The sequence below is a fragment of the Diceros bicornis genome, chromosome 13, assembly GCF_020826845.1.
Source record: "Diceros bicornis minor isolate mBicDic1 chromosome 13, mDicBic1.mat.cur, whole genome shotgun sequence".
Lineage (NCBI taxonomy): Eukaryota > Metazoa > Chordata > Mammalia > Perissodactyla > Rhinocerotidae > Diceros > Diceros bicornis.
This window is the reverse complement of record NC_080752.1, coordinates 27,514,349-27,531,980: the sequence shown is the minus strand read 5'-3', so window position 1 is coordinate 27,531,980 and position 17,632 is coordinate 27,514,349. Positions and strand designations below refer to the sequence as shown.

Here is a 17,632-nt window from a genome sequence, read left to right as displayed (position 1 = left end):
AGCGGCTTGGCTAAGGCAGGAACAATTTCCTTTCTCCTTTGGCTGAGCTTTTCTCATGTGGGCTCCAGGGGAAGAACTGTCACAACTGCCCCTGCTCTGCGGGGGTGGTGCTCCAGACTGCTGATGCACAAGGAGACAGTCTACATAGTGGGTAGGGGCTGGGTTGGATTCAGACTCGGATTTGAGTCCAGGTTTGGTCTTTACTTGCTGTGTGAATTTGGGCAAGTCACTAGACCTCTCTGAGCCCCAGTTTCCTCATCTGTAAAATGGGAATATAATAGTATCTGCCTCACAGGTGGCCAGGAGGAAACCCCATCTACCTGCCTAGCACTCCGTGTGTACCCGACAAAGAGTAGCTGTTGTCATAACTGTTAATAGAGACAATGGTGAGGAAGGCGATGACAGCAGTGACGGTGACGAAGGCGACACACAGCATGCAATCCTGGCCTTGCCCTGTGCCTTGGCTGATGCTGTGGGACTGGGCTTGGGGAAGGAAGGCTTTTGCTGTGAAATCCACAGAAGGCCCCGCCTTGGATGGCTGAGGGGAGAGCTCCGCGCGGCATCCATCTCATGCCTCTGCTCCTCGTCCGCACCCTTGTGTAGAACTTCAGTGTTTTTCAAAGAAAACCCCACGTGTGAGGGTTGTGATCTGCCAGGAATCCCTCGCGGGCGCCGCTTCCCTTTTCCGTGCACCTGCCCCAGGTGTTGGCTCTGTCCTCGCCCTCTGCTCCATTCTGATGAGGCTCCTCCAGAGGCCTTTGGGGCTCTGCCTTCCGCGCCTTCCCCAGCGCCGGGGCCTGGATTCTGGTGGGTCACTGGGAGGGGGTGGGGGTGCTGAGTGGCTTCTGTCCCCGAGCTAGCTGAGTAGCCTGGATTTGAGGTCGTGTGTGCCTGTTCAGAGCACTATGTGATGGGCACGTGCAGGCGTGGTGGTGGGGTTGATGGCCCACCTTTCTGCAGGTGGGCAGTGCCTCTGCCCTGGCATCCCTTGGGGAATTCTTCAGCAGCCCCAGGCGGCTTGTGCTCCTGCTGGCTCAGGCCGACCTTGTCCCCGGCAGCTGGAGAGAAGGCCCAGGCCAGGGGTTTGCAAACCTCATCACAGCTATGGAGCCCTTTTCTCAAATAAACCTCTACTTGGAAATCCAGTATGGAAGTCAGATAGCAGAGGAGGCCTGGCTGAGGCAGGAGTGAGGGCCAGGGTCCCCCAGCCTGTCCCCATGCCCGGCCCCCCTTGGCTGAGGACCTTTTCCAGACTCCTCACTTTATAGATGAGAAAACAGAGTCTGGGGGTCCAGAGGGCAGGACTTGAGGATCCCCCCACCCCTTTCACTGCTGCACATGTTGATGGTTTGTCCCAGCTCTCTGTCCCCTGCCCCAGCCTGGAGATTCTGATGTCCTTGGTCTGGGGTGGTGCCCAGGCTTTTTTTCAAGCTCCCCAGGAGTTCCTCACATACTATCAGGATGGTGAACACACAGCTCGGTCCTAAGCTGAAATTCTGCAGGGACTGCAAGTCTGGGAGCAGAGACACCGCCAGAGCTCATCAGCAGTGCTTCTACTTATGGGGGACTTGGGGCAGACGCTCACCGCAAAGCCAGAGCAGATGTTCTCAGGGAAAAGCCCACGGAGTCTGAACTTGGCTCTCGGAGAGATGAGCTGTGCTCAGGGCAGCCCCCCTCTGGCTTCTGGCTGCGTGGCCACAGCTCACCCCAAGGTCTCGGGTCTTGGTGGGCTCACTAATCCCTTGAAGGGTAGCGGCCTCTGCTGGAGTCTTGTGGCATTTCTGACCAGTGCCGCTCTCTGCGCTGACAGCTGACCCTCAGACCAGGCTTCCTCTCCAGCCCCTGTGGGGGTGCGGCTGCTGCATTCTCTCTGTCTCTTGCTCTCCCCCTTATGTTGTGAAGGTTATAAAACAAAAACCCAGTGAAGGGTGACAGATTGCACGCAGAGAATTTCTGGATGCTTGATGCAAATTACCTACTGTCTTGGCACACCCAGTATGCAGATCGCCTCCTCCCTCGGTTGGAGGAAGCCCCTCCTCCGAGGTGGTGAGTTTTTAGTACTGAATATCAAATACTATCAAGACGGCTTTTAACATGTCACGCTCTGCTTCCCGACACGTAAGGAATCAGCGGGAAGGAGATTTCTATAGGGAACAGAGCGCTTTGTGGAAGGAAGTTTAATAAAGGCGCCGGCCGCCCTGGCCCCGGCCCCGGCCCCTCTCCCTTCGTGGAAGGAGCAGAAGGAAAAGTGCATTAAAAGTACACTTGATTAAGTGTGAGGTCATGACTTGGGGGGGGGGTGGGCACAGAGAGAGAAAAGGGAATTCCCAGAAAAATGACCTCCTGGTGGCTCTGGTCACATCTGTCCCCTCTGCTTACTGACGGGTGGTGGGCACCTGGCTCCTCATTCCCAGGCCACGTTGGCCACCTCGCCTGAAGAATATCCTGAGTGTTCCAGCCCAGCCTGTGCCGCGTCGCAGGCGGAAGGGCCTCCTCAGCTCCCCATGCATGGGGCTTGGGTGGTGGTCCCTGGGCTGCTCAGGTGGTAGGGGGCACCTGTGTGCCCAGGGAGTTCAGGGCAGGGGAAGGTACCAGAGAGGGTGAAGGTGGGCGTAACTCCCCCATGGGCCTGCACAGGACAGGGATGGCCAGGAGGGCCATGCTGGCCCCTGAAAAGCAGGGTGCTGTGGGGTGCTCCTGTGGCTCCCCCCAAAGTCTCGCTGCTGCTCTGGGACACACGCACCTGGGCCTGCCTGCAGCATGCCCCATGTGAGGACTGGTCTCTAGAGCTAAGGCCAGGGTGGCTGTCGCAGGAACCCACCTGCCCACTCCCACGCTGACCTGGCCAGGACTCGACACTTACCCTAATTACCACCTGTGGGTAGGTGGCAGCACTTCCACTAATATGAATAATCAAAATGAAATCAACGACAACAGCATGTGGCCATGCTTTGAAGAGCATCTTCTGATGAACAATTCACCCAAGAGGCGGCCAACCGCTGGGAAGAGTAATTGAGATCTAGAAGAGGCGCTGGGGGAAGGTGTGGGGGTGAATCTCCACATGGGGCCACTGCCAGCCAAGGGCCTCTTGGGTTACAGTTGCTCTGCCCCAGCCTCAGGGGAGAGGTAGAGAGTCGGCTAGGCAGGCTAGGCCTGAGCCCAGGTCGAGCTCCCCTGTCAGCCTGTTATGGACAGAATGGTGTCCCCCAAAACTGTTAGGTTGAAGCCCTAACCCCAGTGTGACTGTACTTGGAGATAGGACCTTTAAGGAGGTAATTAAGGTTAAATGAGGTCATGAGGGTGGGGCCCTGACCCAACAGGACTCGGGGCTTTATAAGAAGAAGAAGAAGAAGAGACAGCAGGAGTGTGTGTACACAGAGGAAAGGCTGTGTGAGGGCAGAGTGACAAGGAGCCGTCTGCAAGCAGGGGAGAGAGGTCTCACCAGAAACCAGCCCTGCAGACACCTCCACCTTGGCCTTCCAGCCTCCAGAACTGTGAGAAATGAACGTCTGTGGTATTCTGTAATGGCAGCCAGAGCAGACTAATCCAGCTCCCATCGGGGCTCAGGCTGCCCCCACCCCAGGCTCCCTGGCTGAAGCCCTACAAGCCCCTGGGGGAGACCTGCCAGCCCTGTGCCCTGCACACTTGGGGTGCGCGTTTGCACATGCAAGGGGTCCTGAGATCAGGGCTTTCCAGAAGGCCTCTCTCCTCTGCCACTTTAAATCTCATCCTTCTTTCCAGGACAGCCCAGCTCAAGCCTTATCTCCCCCTGGAAGCCTTCCTGGCTACTCCGGCCCTTGTCCTCACTGGAGTCAGAGTCTGAGTCATGAGGACAGGCCTTGCTGAGCTGTTCGCTGCTCTATCCCCCAGGCTTAGAATGATGCCTGGTACAAAGAAAGGGCTCAGGAAAGATTGGTTGAGTGAATAAATGGATGGACAGTTTCTCTGTCAATCAACTCCTCTTTAGCACTGTTCTCTTTTTGTTTCATTGGTTCACTATTTTCCTTAAGCAGAGCTCACATCTCAATAATAACAAAAATAATATTTATTGAACTTATGCTCTGTGCCAGGCACTGTACTAGGTTCTTTACATGTTGATTCCATTACTCAAAGAAATAAATCACAACATTATCTACCCCTATTGAGCATCTACTGTGGACAGGGCACTGAGCAGAGGGTCTCAAAGTGTGGCCCCATCACCTGGGATTTGTTAGAAATGCACATTCTCAGGCCCCACCCAGACCCACTGAATCAGAAATTCTGGGGCTGGGGCTCCGATCTGTGTCCTAGCAAGCCCTCCAGGGGATTCGATGCCAGCTCGAGTTTGAGACCCCCTGGTACAGAGATTACATCTCTAATCTCTCAATCCTTTGAGGAAGTATTACCATCCCGTTTTATTAATGTGAGAACCAAGAGTCAGGAAACTTATGTAACTTGCCCAAGGTCACACAGCAGATAAGTAGGGGCAGGGAGGGGCTGCAAAGTCTAGCTCTTTCCAGTGAGCCGCCAGCCTCCCAGGGTCTTCCCAGCCTGCATCCCACCGGGAACCAAGGAACAGCAGGATGGCTGATTAGTGCAAGGAGGAGGGAAGGCTACCCCACCAGGAGGCCAGATTCCTTCCACTCAGGCTGGACTCACTTCAGTTCCCACAGAGAGAGCCTCCGATTTCCCGGGCTGCCGGTGACTGTGCAGGAAGCCTGGAAACCTGGAGCTGGGCCAGGCGCTGCCCCCAGCCCGGCACCCCACCCTGCTGTCTCCTGCCCTCTCTGACTATGGAGGGTGCTGCTGCCTCAGTGGGGCCAGGTGGGCTGGGGCGGGGAGGGGGCAGAAGCTCTAAAGCCGCCGGCCCCTCCCTCATGATTTTTCTCTCTTGGGCCTGCAGGTGGGCAGCCAGGCCGGAGCGTGGAGCCACTCAGCTGGACGGGCCCCCCAGACTGGGGCTGAGGCCTCCAAGGGCGCAGGGCAGGAAGTGGGGGCACGCCCTGCATGGACTTGCTCTCGGAAGATCAGGAGCCAGTAAAAGAGGGAGGGAGAAGGAGATGCGGGGGGCAGCCTGTGCGTGGAGAATATCTCGGCCTCTGACCTGGGTGGCTGGGGTTCCCAGAGGAGGGCTTGGCCTCCTTCCTTGTGGCAGACTGGGGTGCTTGGCTAGGGGTGCATCTAGCGGGGAAATTTCTATGAAAGACAGGGAGCCGAAAGAAAGACTCCTCCTGGAGAGTGTGGGATTCATGCGGGCAGCGTCCGGCTCTGACATGGGGGCTCCTCGCCTGGACTTCCAGTCACTGGGGTGCAGTGGGGGTGAGGACGAGACCCATCGAGTCACGGACTCCCCGGGCAGCCTCTCCTTGGTTGTCTGCAGAAGCCACAAACATCTACTCCTGACGTGGCTACCCTAAGCAGTGGTGGAACTTTCATGAAGGGCAGGGCAAACTTCTGAGCTCAACGGCCCAGCCAGCGGTCTGGGAAGAAGAGGCTGAAATCCAGAGACATGGAGAGTCTGCAGGAGACGGCTGGCAGGACTCCGCTGGCCTAGGGTCAGACCCCAGTGGCTGCAGCTCTTTTCCTCATACGTGTATGATCTTGAGAAGATCTTTCACTCCTCTTGGCCTCAGTTTCGTCATCTGTAAGGTGGGTGCCTCACCTGACTACACACCGTTGTTCCCCAAGGAACTGTGAAGACACATGGATGAGTGGGGCCCACACCCAGCATTCCAACTTGGTGGCATCTGTAGGAGCTCTGAGGCAGGCTGGGTCGAGGGCCCCGAGTGAGAAACCCTTTCTGCTCTGAAATGTCATGTCTGGAACACTTTGGAAGGGACTTGAACACAGAGGCAGAAAGGAGAACTCTGGAAGTCCCCATCACCCTGCGGTGGCCCCGGGAGCTGGTGAGAGCTAGCCACCTGCCCTGCTTTGCTCTGTGGGGCAGTAACTTCTACAAGGATGACAGGGCACGTCAGCTGGAGCTTGGTTCACTATGGAATCAACGGCTGGAATCAACATTTGGCCTTCTCTGCATGGGAAGAGATTTCTTGGTGCTGTGATGAGCAGGTGACAAGTGGCATGTTGGTGACAAGATAATCCTTCCCCCTAACAGTAGAGGCCTGTGGGGGGCCCCTTTCTCCTGGTCAGCATCAGCCTGGGCTCAGCCAGTACTCCTGCCCAGGTACTCAGCACTCAGGAAGGACCCATACAGAGGGTGACTGTTTAACTTGCTGTCCAGACAGGTGACCTTGGAGACTGAAGGGGCGCTGTGATCATCTGTTTGGACAGTGGTATAAACGGGGTGCTCCCCGGCAATCCTGGGCGTGCGGTCACCCTCCTTAGGAACCACGTGACAGAGGCGGGCAGGGGAGGGGGCCGCCACGTGCCTCTCACAGCGTGAATGAGCCCGTTTGGATTCCTCCGGGTTGTTGACACAAGAAAACTGTCTCCATGGCAACAAGGTCACTGGGAAATGGCAGCCGCGTTGGTTGAATTTCCACTGTATTCTTGTTGACGGGAGTAAAGGTCCTGCTTCTGATTTCTTGGTTCAACTGGATAAAATTTTCATTAGATTTAACTTCCCATATCCAGACACCCACATACTATTCAATTTCCCCATCTCACCCTCCACTCGCATTCTCGTATTGGTCCTGGGGACAATGTTTTCAGAAACCTCATTTCGAGGAGCGTGGAGGCGTGTGCACACGGGGACGTGTGTGCCATGTCCTGAATGAGCTTGTAATTCCTGGTTCTGAATGTTTGGGGACATGGGGCTCCCTTTCCATCTTCCACTGGGAGGCACAGGCCCTGGGTGGAGGCAGAGGCCTGAGAATTCAACACGGCCACCGTCTTCTTCCAGGTGGGACGGACCTCACACCACGGAGGTTGGGGTGGGGGTGGAGAGGAGCTTCCCCATCAGGAGCCGACTGAGGCTGCTCGGGCCATTGCAGCTCCGACATCGGGAAATTTAGGCCACGTGGGGTGGCCTTGCCAGTGTCTCCGCACTTGGCCTCACAGGCAATCTCCTAGGGGCTCTGTGACCTCAAAAGCAGCCTTGGCTGAGTGTTTGCACGCTGGCCCTGCTCACCGGGCCAAGGATGTGGCATCGTGGAGCTGCTGTAAGGCTCTCAGAGTCTCCTCCTGATTCGCTAAGTGGCGTTGTTCCCGAGGCCAGGAACTCTTCGCACTGTAGGAAGAGTGTGGATGTGCCTGAAGCTCTCTGACTGTCTAGGAACGTGGGATGCGCAATGTGGCAGGGAGAGAAGAAGCTGTTATCCCACATCCAGGGAGCCACGTGGGCTCTGGAATCCTCCCCATTTGGCCTGACTGCAGCCCACTCTCCCGGGAGCTGCTCAGGGGCAGAGGTGGCAGGAGTGACCACCTGTCTGAGCTGCCCATCCAGGCCACTGTCATCGGGTACAGGGGACCAGGTGGGATTCTGGATGCTTTCCATCTTGCTTCTTGCGAGACCCTGGGCTTGCAAGGACCCTGGACTTAGATGCCTCCTCCATGTGCCCAGAGGTGGCGCCTGCAGGGACCTAGGTGCCATTGAAAGCGGTAGCTGCCTCTTGGCTCCTTAACTATGTGGCCCAGAATCTTCGATTTTCAAAGAGAAGCTGAAAATCTGGAGATTTAAATGTAGGCAATAATTCTAAGTTTAACCAAACCACCCCAGGTTGAGGGGGGCTGTGCCAGCTCCCGTGGCAATCAGGCACAGGGCCTGGGTGGACTGCGGCATCCCCAGCAGCAGCGCCGAGGCACACTCCATCAACGCTCAGTGAATCAGCGGATGGTTAAGACTGAGCGGGGAATTCCGTAACAGCAGGGGGTGACGGCGCCCAAGCAGCCCCCAGGGGCAAGCAGCCGGGGAGAAACAGGGAATCAAAAGAAGTATTTCTCTTTTAGTTCTACTTAGGGGCCAAATCAGCTAAGTAAAATGTAGCCTGAGGGAGAAAGGCATGTTTGCAGAACAAGCCGGATGCTCCCAGCAGAGCAGGAAAAGCAGGCATGCCCCAGACTAAAGCCTTGTTCTGTCGCCCACTGCCTGCTCTCCTCCGTGCCAGGCTGGGGGGTGCCAGGCTGGGGGGTGCCAGGCTGGGGGGTGCCAGGTTAGGGGGTGCTGGGAAGGCATCCTGGCAGGAGCGGGGGATTAAGGGGCCCACCCTGCCTGCTCCCTGTGCAGCTTCTCATCAAAGGGACAAGCACAATGGGCAGGAAGATCCCTTCCAGGCCCTTCTGTCCTGTCCTCGCCTCCCCCAATGACTCCAAATCCTGCGAACACAGGCAGGGAGCAGGGCAGAACCTTGCAGGCCTCGCAGGCTCCATCCACTGACGAGTGCCTCTGCTCTTAGGGACAGAGCTGCCGTCCTGTGCTCTGGGCCCGCTGTGGGGACTCAGATGTGCTTCCCTTTTATGGCACTCCAGGGTTTCTTATGAGTTCAAGTCACGAAGTGTCTGGCAAGACCCCATTATGTGCTGGCACTAACATCTAAGTTTCAACCCAAGGAAACTTCTAGGGTAGCGTGTCTTAACCCGGAGTCTATGGAAAGATCACACGGGATCTTGGAATACCCAGAAACTATACACCGAATTCTTTGCGCATGTTTGAGATGAGCATTGCCTCCAGTGCCTGCCTCTCTCCCATCAGGATTTGAGAAGGAGCTGATACTCAAAGAGGCCTGTGGCCCCACGGAGGTGCTGGCCCTGATCTCCACGACAGGGCTCCTTGGTCGGCCTCTCACTGGAGGCTGTTTTAGGTTGGGATCTCTCAAAAAGCATGAGAATCTTGCTTGTCAAAAAATTCAGGTTCCTAGGGCCCACTCTAGACCTGTGCAATCAGAATGTCTTGGGGGACAGGGTGGGGGGCTACAGGAGTCTGCTTTTTATCAACCTGCCCAGGTGGTTTGGATGTGGACTGCTGCTCCCGGTATGAAGCCAGCCTCTCTGCCCAGGCTTTGCTGGTCCTAGAGGATTGGAGTAAAGCCACAGCTGCTCTGCCCCCGCCCCACCCAAGCCCCCGTGGCCGGCAGCCTGGGTGTGCCCAAGCTCACTCCTGACTTCGGTCCCTCACTCCCATCCGAGAGTCTCACTTCAGAGGTAGGGACACTGGAAAATACTTCCAAGCGAACATTTCTGGCCAGAGAGAAACACTAAACCTTTCTAACACCAGTGGCCCTGTCCCAGGTTGGTCTTCCCCTCACCCCCACCTTTCACCTCCCACCTCAGGGTGCCCCCACCTGCAGTTCTGTGGGGACAGAACCTTTGTGACTTGCTTTGCTAACTGTCCCTCCATGCCCCAGACTCTGGCCAAGACTTGGGAGCACGCCCTCCTCGTCAGGGCGAAGCTGCCAGCCCCTCTGCCTCGTGCCAGCCGGGTGATGTCTGATCAGGATACACCGAGTTGGAGAGGAAAGGTGGTGTATGTGCCTCTCCCTAGGGCCCCCTTCTGCTCGTTCCAGCCCCACCCCAAAACCACCGTTCCAGAACCACAGAACAGGCCCCAGATGGCCCCCCACCACATCCCAGACTCCAGAACCACAGGCAGCGGCGGGACAGTGAGTCATGTCTGCTGGCTCCTGTGGCACGCTGGGGAGCGGGGCCCCTCCAGAGGGCTCGCATCTCTGAGCCGCTCTGCTGCTACAGGCCACCAGGTGGCACTAGTTGACCAGGAACGGGTTCCATGTGGGGCTGGGAAAGGAAAGCCTTTGTTGATTTTACTTCTTGATATTCTATAATGACCAGGATTACAATCTAAGCAAAAACGCAAAACAAATAAACACTGCCCCTCTTACTGGATCTTTGGTCTTTGTCTGGAAAATTATGAGAAAACAGCAGACGCATTGACTATACACCCCAAGGCTTGGTGTTGCAACATCGAGCGCCTCCGGGACAAGTGCAGAAAGGGGTGGGGGCTCTGGAGACTGAGGGCTCTGTTGGCTTAACACGCGGGAAGAGGAGCTCCCGGAAGAGGCAGGCGCCTGCTAAGCAGCCTGCTTCCTCCCAGTCTCTCTGCCACATCAGCCGCTCCTCAGCAATATGGGGTTCCCCGTCTCCAGCCACCCTGGCCTTTCCCGGGTCCCTGTGGCTGCCACACCAGCCTTAACCTTGCACGGAGGCTAGGAGCTGGTCTTCCAGAGAGCACATGGGGAGACGCTGAGACTCTGGCTCCTGAAAACACCAACAGGCTGCAAGTGCCCAGGGACCAAAGGTGATGGAGTAAGTGAGGACTGCTGGAGCCGGGAGGGCACACTCAAACTCCACACTCAACATGGGCTCCACCCCACTATCCACGTGGTCTTCATCACCGCACACACAACGTGGGCTCCACACGCCTTCAACATGGCCTCTCCCCACCTCTCTCCACACTCAACATGCCCTCCCTCCCCCATACTGAATATGGATGGCCTCTACTCTCACTATCAACATGGCCTCCACTCCCTCCACACTCAACATGGCCTCCATCCCCACACTCAACATGGCCTCCATCCCCACACACAACATGGCCTCCATCCCCACACTCAACATGTCCCCTAACCCCCATACTGAATACGGATGGCCTCTACCCTCACTATCAACATGGCCTCCACTCCCTCCACACTCAACATGGCCTCCATCCCCACACACAACATAGCCTCCATCCCCTCACACTCCACATGGCTCCACCCCTTCATACTCACAGGACCTTTATCACCTCACACTCAACATGGCCTCCATCCCCACACTCAACATGCCCTCCATCCCCCATATTGAATATGGTTGGCTTCTACCCTCACTAACAACATGTCCTCCACTCCCTCCACACTCAACATGGCCTCCACCCCCTCACACTCCACATGGTTCTACCCTCTCACCCTCTCACATTCGAAATAGCCTCCATCACTTCATATTCAACACGTCCTCTAACCCTTAAATGTGACAGAGCTCCATCACCTCAGTGCCACACTGTGTGTTTGCTTCTGCCTCTGTTTCCTCCTTCATGCTGTTCCACACGAACCTGCCTGGGAGCCTCTCTGCCCCCTGCCCGTCTCCCAGTCCCACGTCATCAAAGGTAAAGGCAGGGATAAGTCCTCTTTCTACCAGGAGGCCTTGCTGACTACTCGTACACTTGATATTCTAGATTTCTAGGGACTTGAAGGCATAACCGTCTACTGTGCCCTCAGTGCTGTCTGCGTGGGACCCAGCAGCTGGCACAGCCTCCTTTGTTTGTCTTCCTGAGGGCGGGGCCTGCACTTTCTCCCCCTGGCAGCTTTCCCAGGGCTGAGCTCAGGGCAGGGGCTCTGAAAGCTTGTTCTGGTCCAGTGTTGGTGGGTGCAGGGTCCCTGAAGCACTGTCCAGTTCGCCTCTGTGTGCCCGCCCTCAGCACAGAGCTGGGCACGGGCGAAGTGCTCGACCTGAGGACAAAGGGCCGCCTTTCTGGCTCCGGATGAGCTCCCCTATTGCAAGTGGCTGCAGTGCTGACACCTGCGTAGTTTATGTTCAGAGGTCATTTGACAGCCCCAGAGCCACAGGGCCACCGGGTAGGGCCCATTGCCACTCCCTCCCTGAAGGAGGACGGTCAGGCTCAGGGAGGTCAGGCGACTTGTGCGAGGCCACCCCGCTAGGCAGAGGAGGAGCTGGAATCCACCCAGGTCTGTGCCTCCCGGGGCAGTCGGATCCTGGAAGTCCTTCTGCACATCCTCCCTCTCGCTCCCACTGCTATGTGAGCACATTTACCCACTTTTCAGGGGAACCGTCGGCACTCGTTCTGGCCCAGACGGCGCCGCCTCTCTACCTGAGTGCTGCTGATCTTTGCTCCCGGGCACAGAGGCGAGGCGGCTTTTGGAGAGAGTGTCGGAGGCGGAGGTGCCAGCAAACCAGCAGGGTCCCTGCGTGCTGTGCGTGTGGGTGTTGTGGGCAGGAGCGCATGGGGTATGTGTGGAAGCACACATGTGGGTGCAGGCCCTAGGCCCGTGCAGGCTCCCCAGCCAGCCCTCCTGCTTTGCCCGCCAGTGCTGCTGAGGACGTCTGCCACAGAGGTCTTGGGACCCGGACAAGCAGCAGCGGGGCTCCAGGGAACAGAGCAGAGCCAAGCCCAGAGGCGGCCGGTGGAGCCTGATGCCCTCTGGGGCACGGAGGCCTGTAGGGAGGCCCAGGCCTTGCTGGGCAATGCAGGGCTCTCTGGCAGCCGGGGTGCTCCAACGGGAGCCCTGGGTGGGACAGCTGGGGGAGGGCTCCCCTCCTGGGGGAGGGCCGTGAATGCAGCTTAAAACCCAGGCCCTCATCCACTGCTCTGGACGCACGACCGCACAAACTGCTGCTAGGAAGTGCTGGCATGCCCGTCCCCTGTCCAGCTGCCAAGGAATGGGGCAGGGCAGAAAGCCACAGGCGCGCCGAGGCGAGGATCCACTCCACGGGAACTGGCTCCGTCTGGCTCCTTGCAGCTCAAATAGAGCTGGGGTGGAAGGGCCGGCCACAGTGGTTCAGAACCACTGCAGTTCTGGGCAGCCAAAGATCACCAAGCACGCTTCCACCAGGCTGGCAGGGCTGGGGCCCAGAGCCCGCCTGGCCTTCTTTCCCCGTGCAGAGTCGACCCGGTGGAGAGGCCTCCACCTGCCCAGCCCCTCACCAACTCTATGGTGGTTTGTGGGGTCCAAAGGCAGTGCTCTTGCAGACCAGCTGCACTAGAACAGACCCCAGGATTTCTAGGATGAGACACACTCAACTTTAGATAGTGTTCACTTAAATTTTATAAACTCCAACCCTCAGACGGGACCTGAGGCAATCGTCCTCAGGCCTTGAGCTGAGATGAGCAATTCTCAACTGAGGCCCTACAAGGGGCTGAGCTCAGCTCTATTCAGCCCTGAATGACTCACATGCAGAACCTATTCCCCAAAGTATGTTAGAATAGTAGTGCTTAACAAAAGACTACACTTCCCAGACTCCCTTGCAATTAGTGGTGAGGACATGACCAAATTCTGGCCAATGACATATGAGTGGAAGTGTGTGCAAATTCTGGGCCCTGTCCTTAGGGAAGAAGCTTGCATTCCACTTTCTTTTCTCTCCTTCCCACTGGTTGGAATGCAGTCGTGATGGCAGGAGCTGGAGCAGCCACCTTGGACCACATAAAAGAGGGCCACACCATAGGAATGGCAGAGCAACCAGCTGGAAGGAAGCCCCCATGAGACCAAAGGGAAAAATTGCAAGAATAAAGGTGGGGTTCTCAGAGTCAGTCTGGCTCAGAAGCTGGTGTTTGTGAGATTCCCAAGGTGCGAGAACAACGAGCCCTCCATCTTGCAACAGGTGAGGTGAAGGCTGCAAATCAGACTTTCACTTCATCACTGATAAGCACAACATTTTGATTAAACCACTGACAACTCTGCTCTAGGGCAGAGAAATTTGGAAACATCAGGAAATCAAACTGTGAAGTCTCTGAAGGAATGTGATTTATGTGAAAATGTGATGAAGCTAATGTGTTTGGCTCCAGCATTGGGTGGCACGCCTGATTCTGGAACCAAATCTGATGCCTTCTTGGCTCCCAGCACACCTCTGCTTTCCCCAAACACGGTTAGCTGGTGCCCTCTGTGTGTTTCCAGCCTGATTGGCATCTAAACGTTTTATTGGAGCTGTATTTCCAGGGCTGCGATTCCAGACAGTGCATCTGTAACCAGAGCCGTGCACACACATGCACACTCTGAGCAACTGCGTGCTGCTCTGCTCCCCGCCCCCAGACACCAGAGAGCCAAGTGTTATTAGATTTATGGGGAGTTTGTTGCAGTTTTACATAATTTTCCTGATGCTCTGCAGACTTCTGAACAGGCATTCGCAGTTCCCTCCAGTTCAGCAGCAGAAGCCGACTCGGGGCTGGTTTCCACCCCCCGCAGTTCACAGAGCTCAATCTCCTTGCCCGTTGGGAGGTGGCATTCCTGGCCAGCCCCAGGCAGCCTCCTGCAGGAGGAGGGCGTGTTTCCAGGGCAGGGCCACTCGGAGGGTTGGGGGCATTGTGGGGAGGTAGAGGCAATGAGGAGAGCAAAAGGAAGCAGGTCACATAAAGGAGCGGAGTGGGGAAGGGCCGGGAAGACGGCGATGCGCTGGCTTACAGGAAAGGGGCTGTGTGCTGAGGGGCGTTTGGGAGGCCCAGGCCGGAGGCCTCTGACCATGGTGCTACCTGGAAGGGCATCTCTTCCCTTGGGAACATCCCCTTGGCTAATCTCTGCGTAACTCAATCTCCAGAACCTTCCAGGAAGTGGGATGGAATAGTGGCTCAGCCCTTGGCACCTGGGTCTGCAGAGGCCCAGGAGCCGAGCTGGGCCCGGCTGGGCTTGGCTGGACTCTGTTGGTCTTGGTGCAGAGACCGCTGGATTCTTTCTCTCACTTTCCAGAAGGGGAACTGGGGTACAGAGAGGCTGGGCAATTGGCCTGAGGTACAGTGAAGCGGTCACGGAACTAGGATGGTGCCACCTCCTGACTCCCTGGCTCTGACTCTCCTGCTCTGGCCAGGTGGTGTCAGAGCCCCCTGCTGTCAGAGCCGTTGCTCCGGCCCAGCCACGGCCCTGCCAGAGAGGAAGTGAGAGCAGCCCTGGGGAGGAAACCCAGTGTCAAGGACAAGCCCTGCACGTTAGACACCAGCCAGGCCTGAATCGGAAGGGGCAGGCAGGCCAGCCTGAGAGCAGGACCCCTGGCACCATCCCCCCGGCCTGGCCTTGGAGGGGCGCCACTGAGCAGTCCCGGCTCCCAGGGCACAGGCCCTTGTAGGGAGTGGACCAAAGCTGGGTCCAGTCACTTTCCACTCAGCCCTCCCACAAATGTTTACAGAGGGCCTTCTCTGTGCCTAGCCCTCGGCGGGGTCCCAGGAACGGCAGAGAGAGGGAAGATTCATGGGGATTGGCTGTAATGTCTGCCAAGTTTTGGGTGCTCTGCAGAGTTTTGAAGAGGCTTGCATGGCCCCTTCTGGTTAAGCGTGGGGGGCTGACTTCAGTCTGATGTCTCCCTGGGGGTCTCAGGGCAGCCCGGGTGCTGAGGCGTGAACCCCGCCTGGGTGGTCAGGGGCCCTGTGGGAGAGGTACTATTTAGGCTGAGAGCAGACGGAGAGGTGGGGTGAGCAGATGAAGACAGGGGAGGGAGCCAGGCAGAGGGAAGAGAGAAGGCGGCTCTGGCAGAGGAACCGCATGGCACAGAGCCCCAGGAGGGTGGGGGCACGGGGGCCCGGGGGCCTGGGGGTGGACGCTCTGCCTGCACTCCCAGGACCTCGTGCCGCATCCATCCTGGGGGCACTGGCTGGTGTAACAAGGAGGATATGGTCTGAGTAGCAGTTAAGGAGGATTCTGCTGGACACAGGCTGGCTCAGAAGGCCCCTGGGCCACCTGGTTCTAGATTCTTGGCAGAGGCAGCAGCAAGACTAGGCTGGCTGGGGCCTCCACGTGGGGCCCTGGCTCAGGAGGATGGCATGGGAGTGAGCTCAGCCTTGGGGTCCAGCCCTTGGTGGGCTGGGCCGTCAGCCTATTGGGGGCCTCCCTTCCCCCACAGACCCCTCTGTCTCTCCTGACTCCATCCCCAACCCTGAGGTGGGGTGGGGGGATCCTCCAGTGTGAGCACTGAGGGACTCTTGGGGATCTCAGGATTAGCTGATCACTACAGGGGCCGTCTGGCCTAGGCTCGGACCCTCCCAGGGACGGGACACTCACCGGCCCCAGGAAAGGACATTTCATTTGCTCCCTGTATGTGGAGGCCAACGGCTTCTTGCCTGCAGCCTGAGTCCCTGAGGTCCTGTGTGACGACAAGTCTTTGCCCTGAGCCTCGGAGATCAACGTTCCGGAGCCCTGGGGCCTGTGCCCAGCACTGGACGACCCCCTGGCTCTTCTTGGGTCTGGCGGACCCGCGTCTGTTCTTCCTGAGCCCAGCTGTCCAGGTGGCAGCAGAGGCTGCCAGGAGCCCCAGCGGCTGCCGGGAGCCGCGGCCGGGGAAGCGAGGCGCCGGCTTCTGGACTCACTCGCTGTTTCGCATTCAGTGATTTGCCCCTGACAGATGCTCCGGAGAGCATCACTGCTGACAAAATGAGATCCAGCTCAATCACTGTCACCCGTGCCACCCGGCCTGGGAGCTGAGGCTGGCCCCCTGTCCAGGAGCAGATGGGCCGAGGGCAGGAGGCAGGCCAGCTCCGGCCCGCCCCTCCCCGGTCCCACAGGCCGCTCTCTCCCTGGGCCGCCGTTGATCTTCCGTCTGTGGCCCATGAGACAGCAGTCTCCCACACTCTTGGTCCCCGGCTCCTCGTTTACGTGGCTCTGTGCCTCTAACCTCCCTTTCCTCATCTGTAATGGGGCCTGACATTCTGTGCCCTGGCTGTTGCACAGGGAGTCGACGAGCATCAAGGGAAAGTAGAGATGGGGGTGATCCTTATAGAAGCCAGGTTCCCTGGTCACTATCGTCCCAGCGGAATGGGGCTCCCACACCCGGGTCCCCAAGCCCATGGAGGACCTTTCTGGCCCCCCGGATGGCGCTGGCCTGGGAGTGCAGGACCCTGGGCCCCCGGGGCCGAGGCTACTCACACATAGGCTTCAGCTGCCCGACAAGCTCCTCCTTCGTCCACTTAGCCCACTCCTTCTTGTCGGTGTTGATGGAGCAGAGGATAGGGCCGCAGGGCTTGCCACAGTCCTCGATGGCTGGCACGTTCAGGTAGTGCACCAGGACGATGTCAGGGTTCTGCAGGGAGAGCACAGAGACTGGCAGCATGAGGGTGCCCGGAGCTCATCCAAGGTCATCCCCTAGCAGGTACAGGCAGGCCAAGTGTCCCCACACCAGCCCTCTCAACCTCGGCATCACCAACATTTGGAACCAGATAGTTCTTTGTTGTGGGGGCCGTCCTGTGCTCTGCAGGACGCCCAGCAGCGTCCCAGGCCTCCAGCCACTAGATGCTATTAAACCCCACCCCCTCCCCAGCTGTGACAACTAGCAATGTCTCCAGACAGTGCCCGCTGTCCCCTGGGGGAAAAATCACACACAGCTGAGAACCATATGGGCTGATTCCTGTGTAACTACGACTGCACACGAGGTCAGGGGTAACTGTAGCCCTGAGTTCCAGACCTCACGCCGACAGCTGCCCTAGGAGCACCAGCCGCTGCTCCGTGCTCTACACGCTTTTCCTCGGCACAGCTCGCTGCCCGACACGAGCATCTCACCCCCTTCTTCCCAAGGGGAAACGGAGTTCCCAGAGACTAAGGCTCCCCATTTCTAAGGGCCAGATGCCCTCTGCCCTCCAGCCTGTGGTCCTCTCCCCTCACAAACAGCCCCGTCAGCATGTTCCGTCCACGCAGCACCCCAGAAGCAGCTGTCACTCAGAGCCTCTGGAAACCCCTCCTTGGAAACCTCTTTGGAGCTTAAGACTGGAAAGAACTCTCTGTGTGAAGACCTTGAGGGCAGTTTTGTCCCCAAATGGTTCTATTGACATAAGTCAGCCTCTTCCCATCAGATTCAATTCCATCCCTTTGCCCACCACCAGCTCTGAGAGCGACACGCTGAGGGGGGCAGCAGCTTCGCTGCAAAGAGCGTGGAACTTCCGTGGATTTCTGTGGCTCCCAGTAGGTGAAGCCATTTATTTGGCCATGTCAGTCCTGACAAATTTGTTAAAAAAGCAATCATGTCACTGTATAATGCTTCTGGATAATCCCAGAACAACCTT

General features: G+C 57.6%; 1 protein-coding gene across 1 annotated transcript in view; it reads right to left on the bottom strand.

The window, feature by feature from the left end:
• CAMTA1 (calmodulin binding transcription activator 1) overlaps nucleotides 1-17,632 on the bottom strand; it is an 864,246-nt gene that overhangs the window by 95,866 nt on the left and 750,748 nt on the right. Inside the window, exon 7 of the mRNA XM_058552798.1 lies at nucleotides 16,503-16,656. Within this exon, the coding sequence (XP_058408781.1) occupies nucleotides 16,503-16,656 (154 nt within the window). The remainder of the gene's footprint in view (nucleotides 1-16,502; nucleotides 16,657-17,632) is intronic.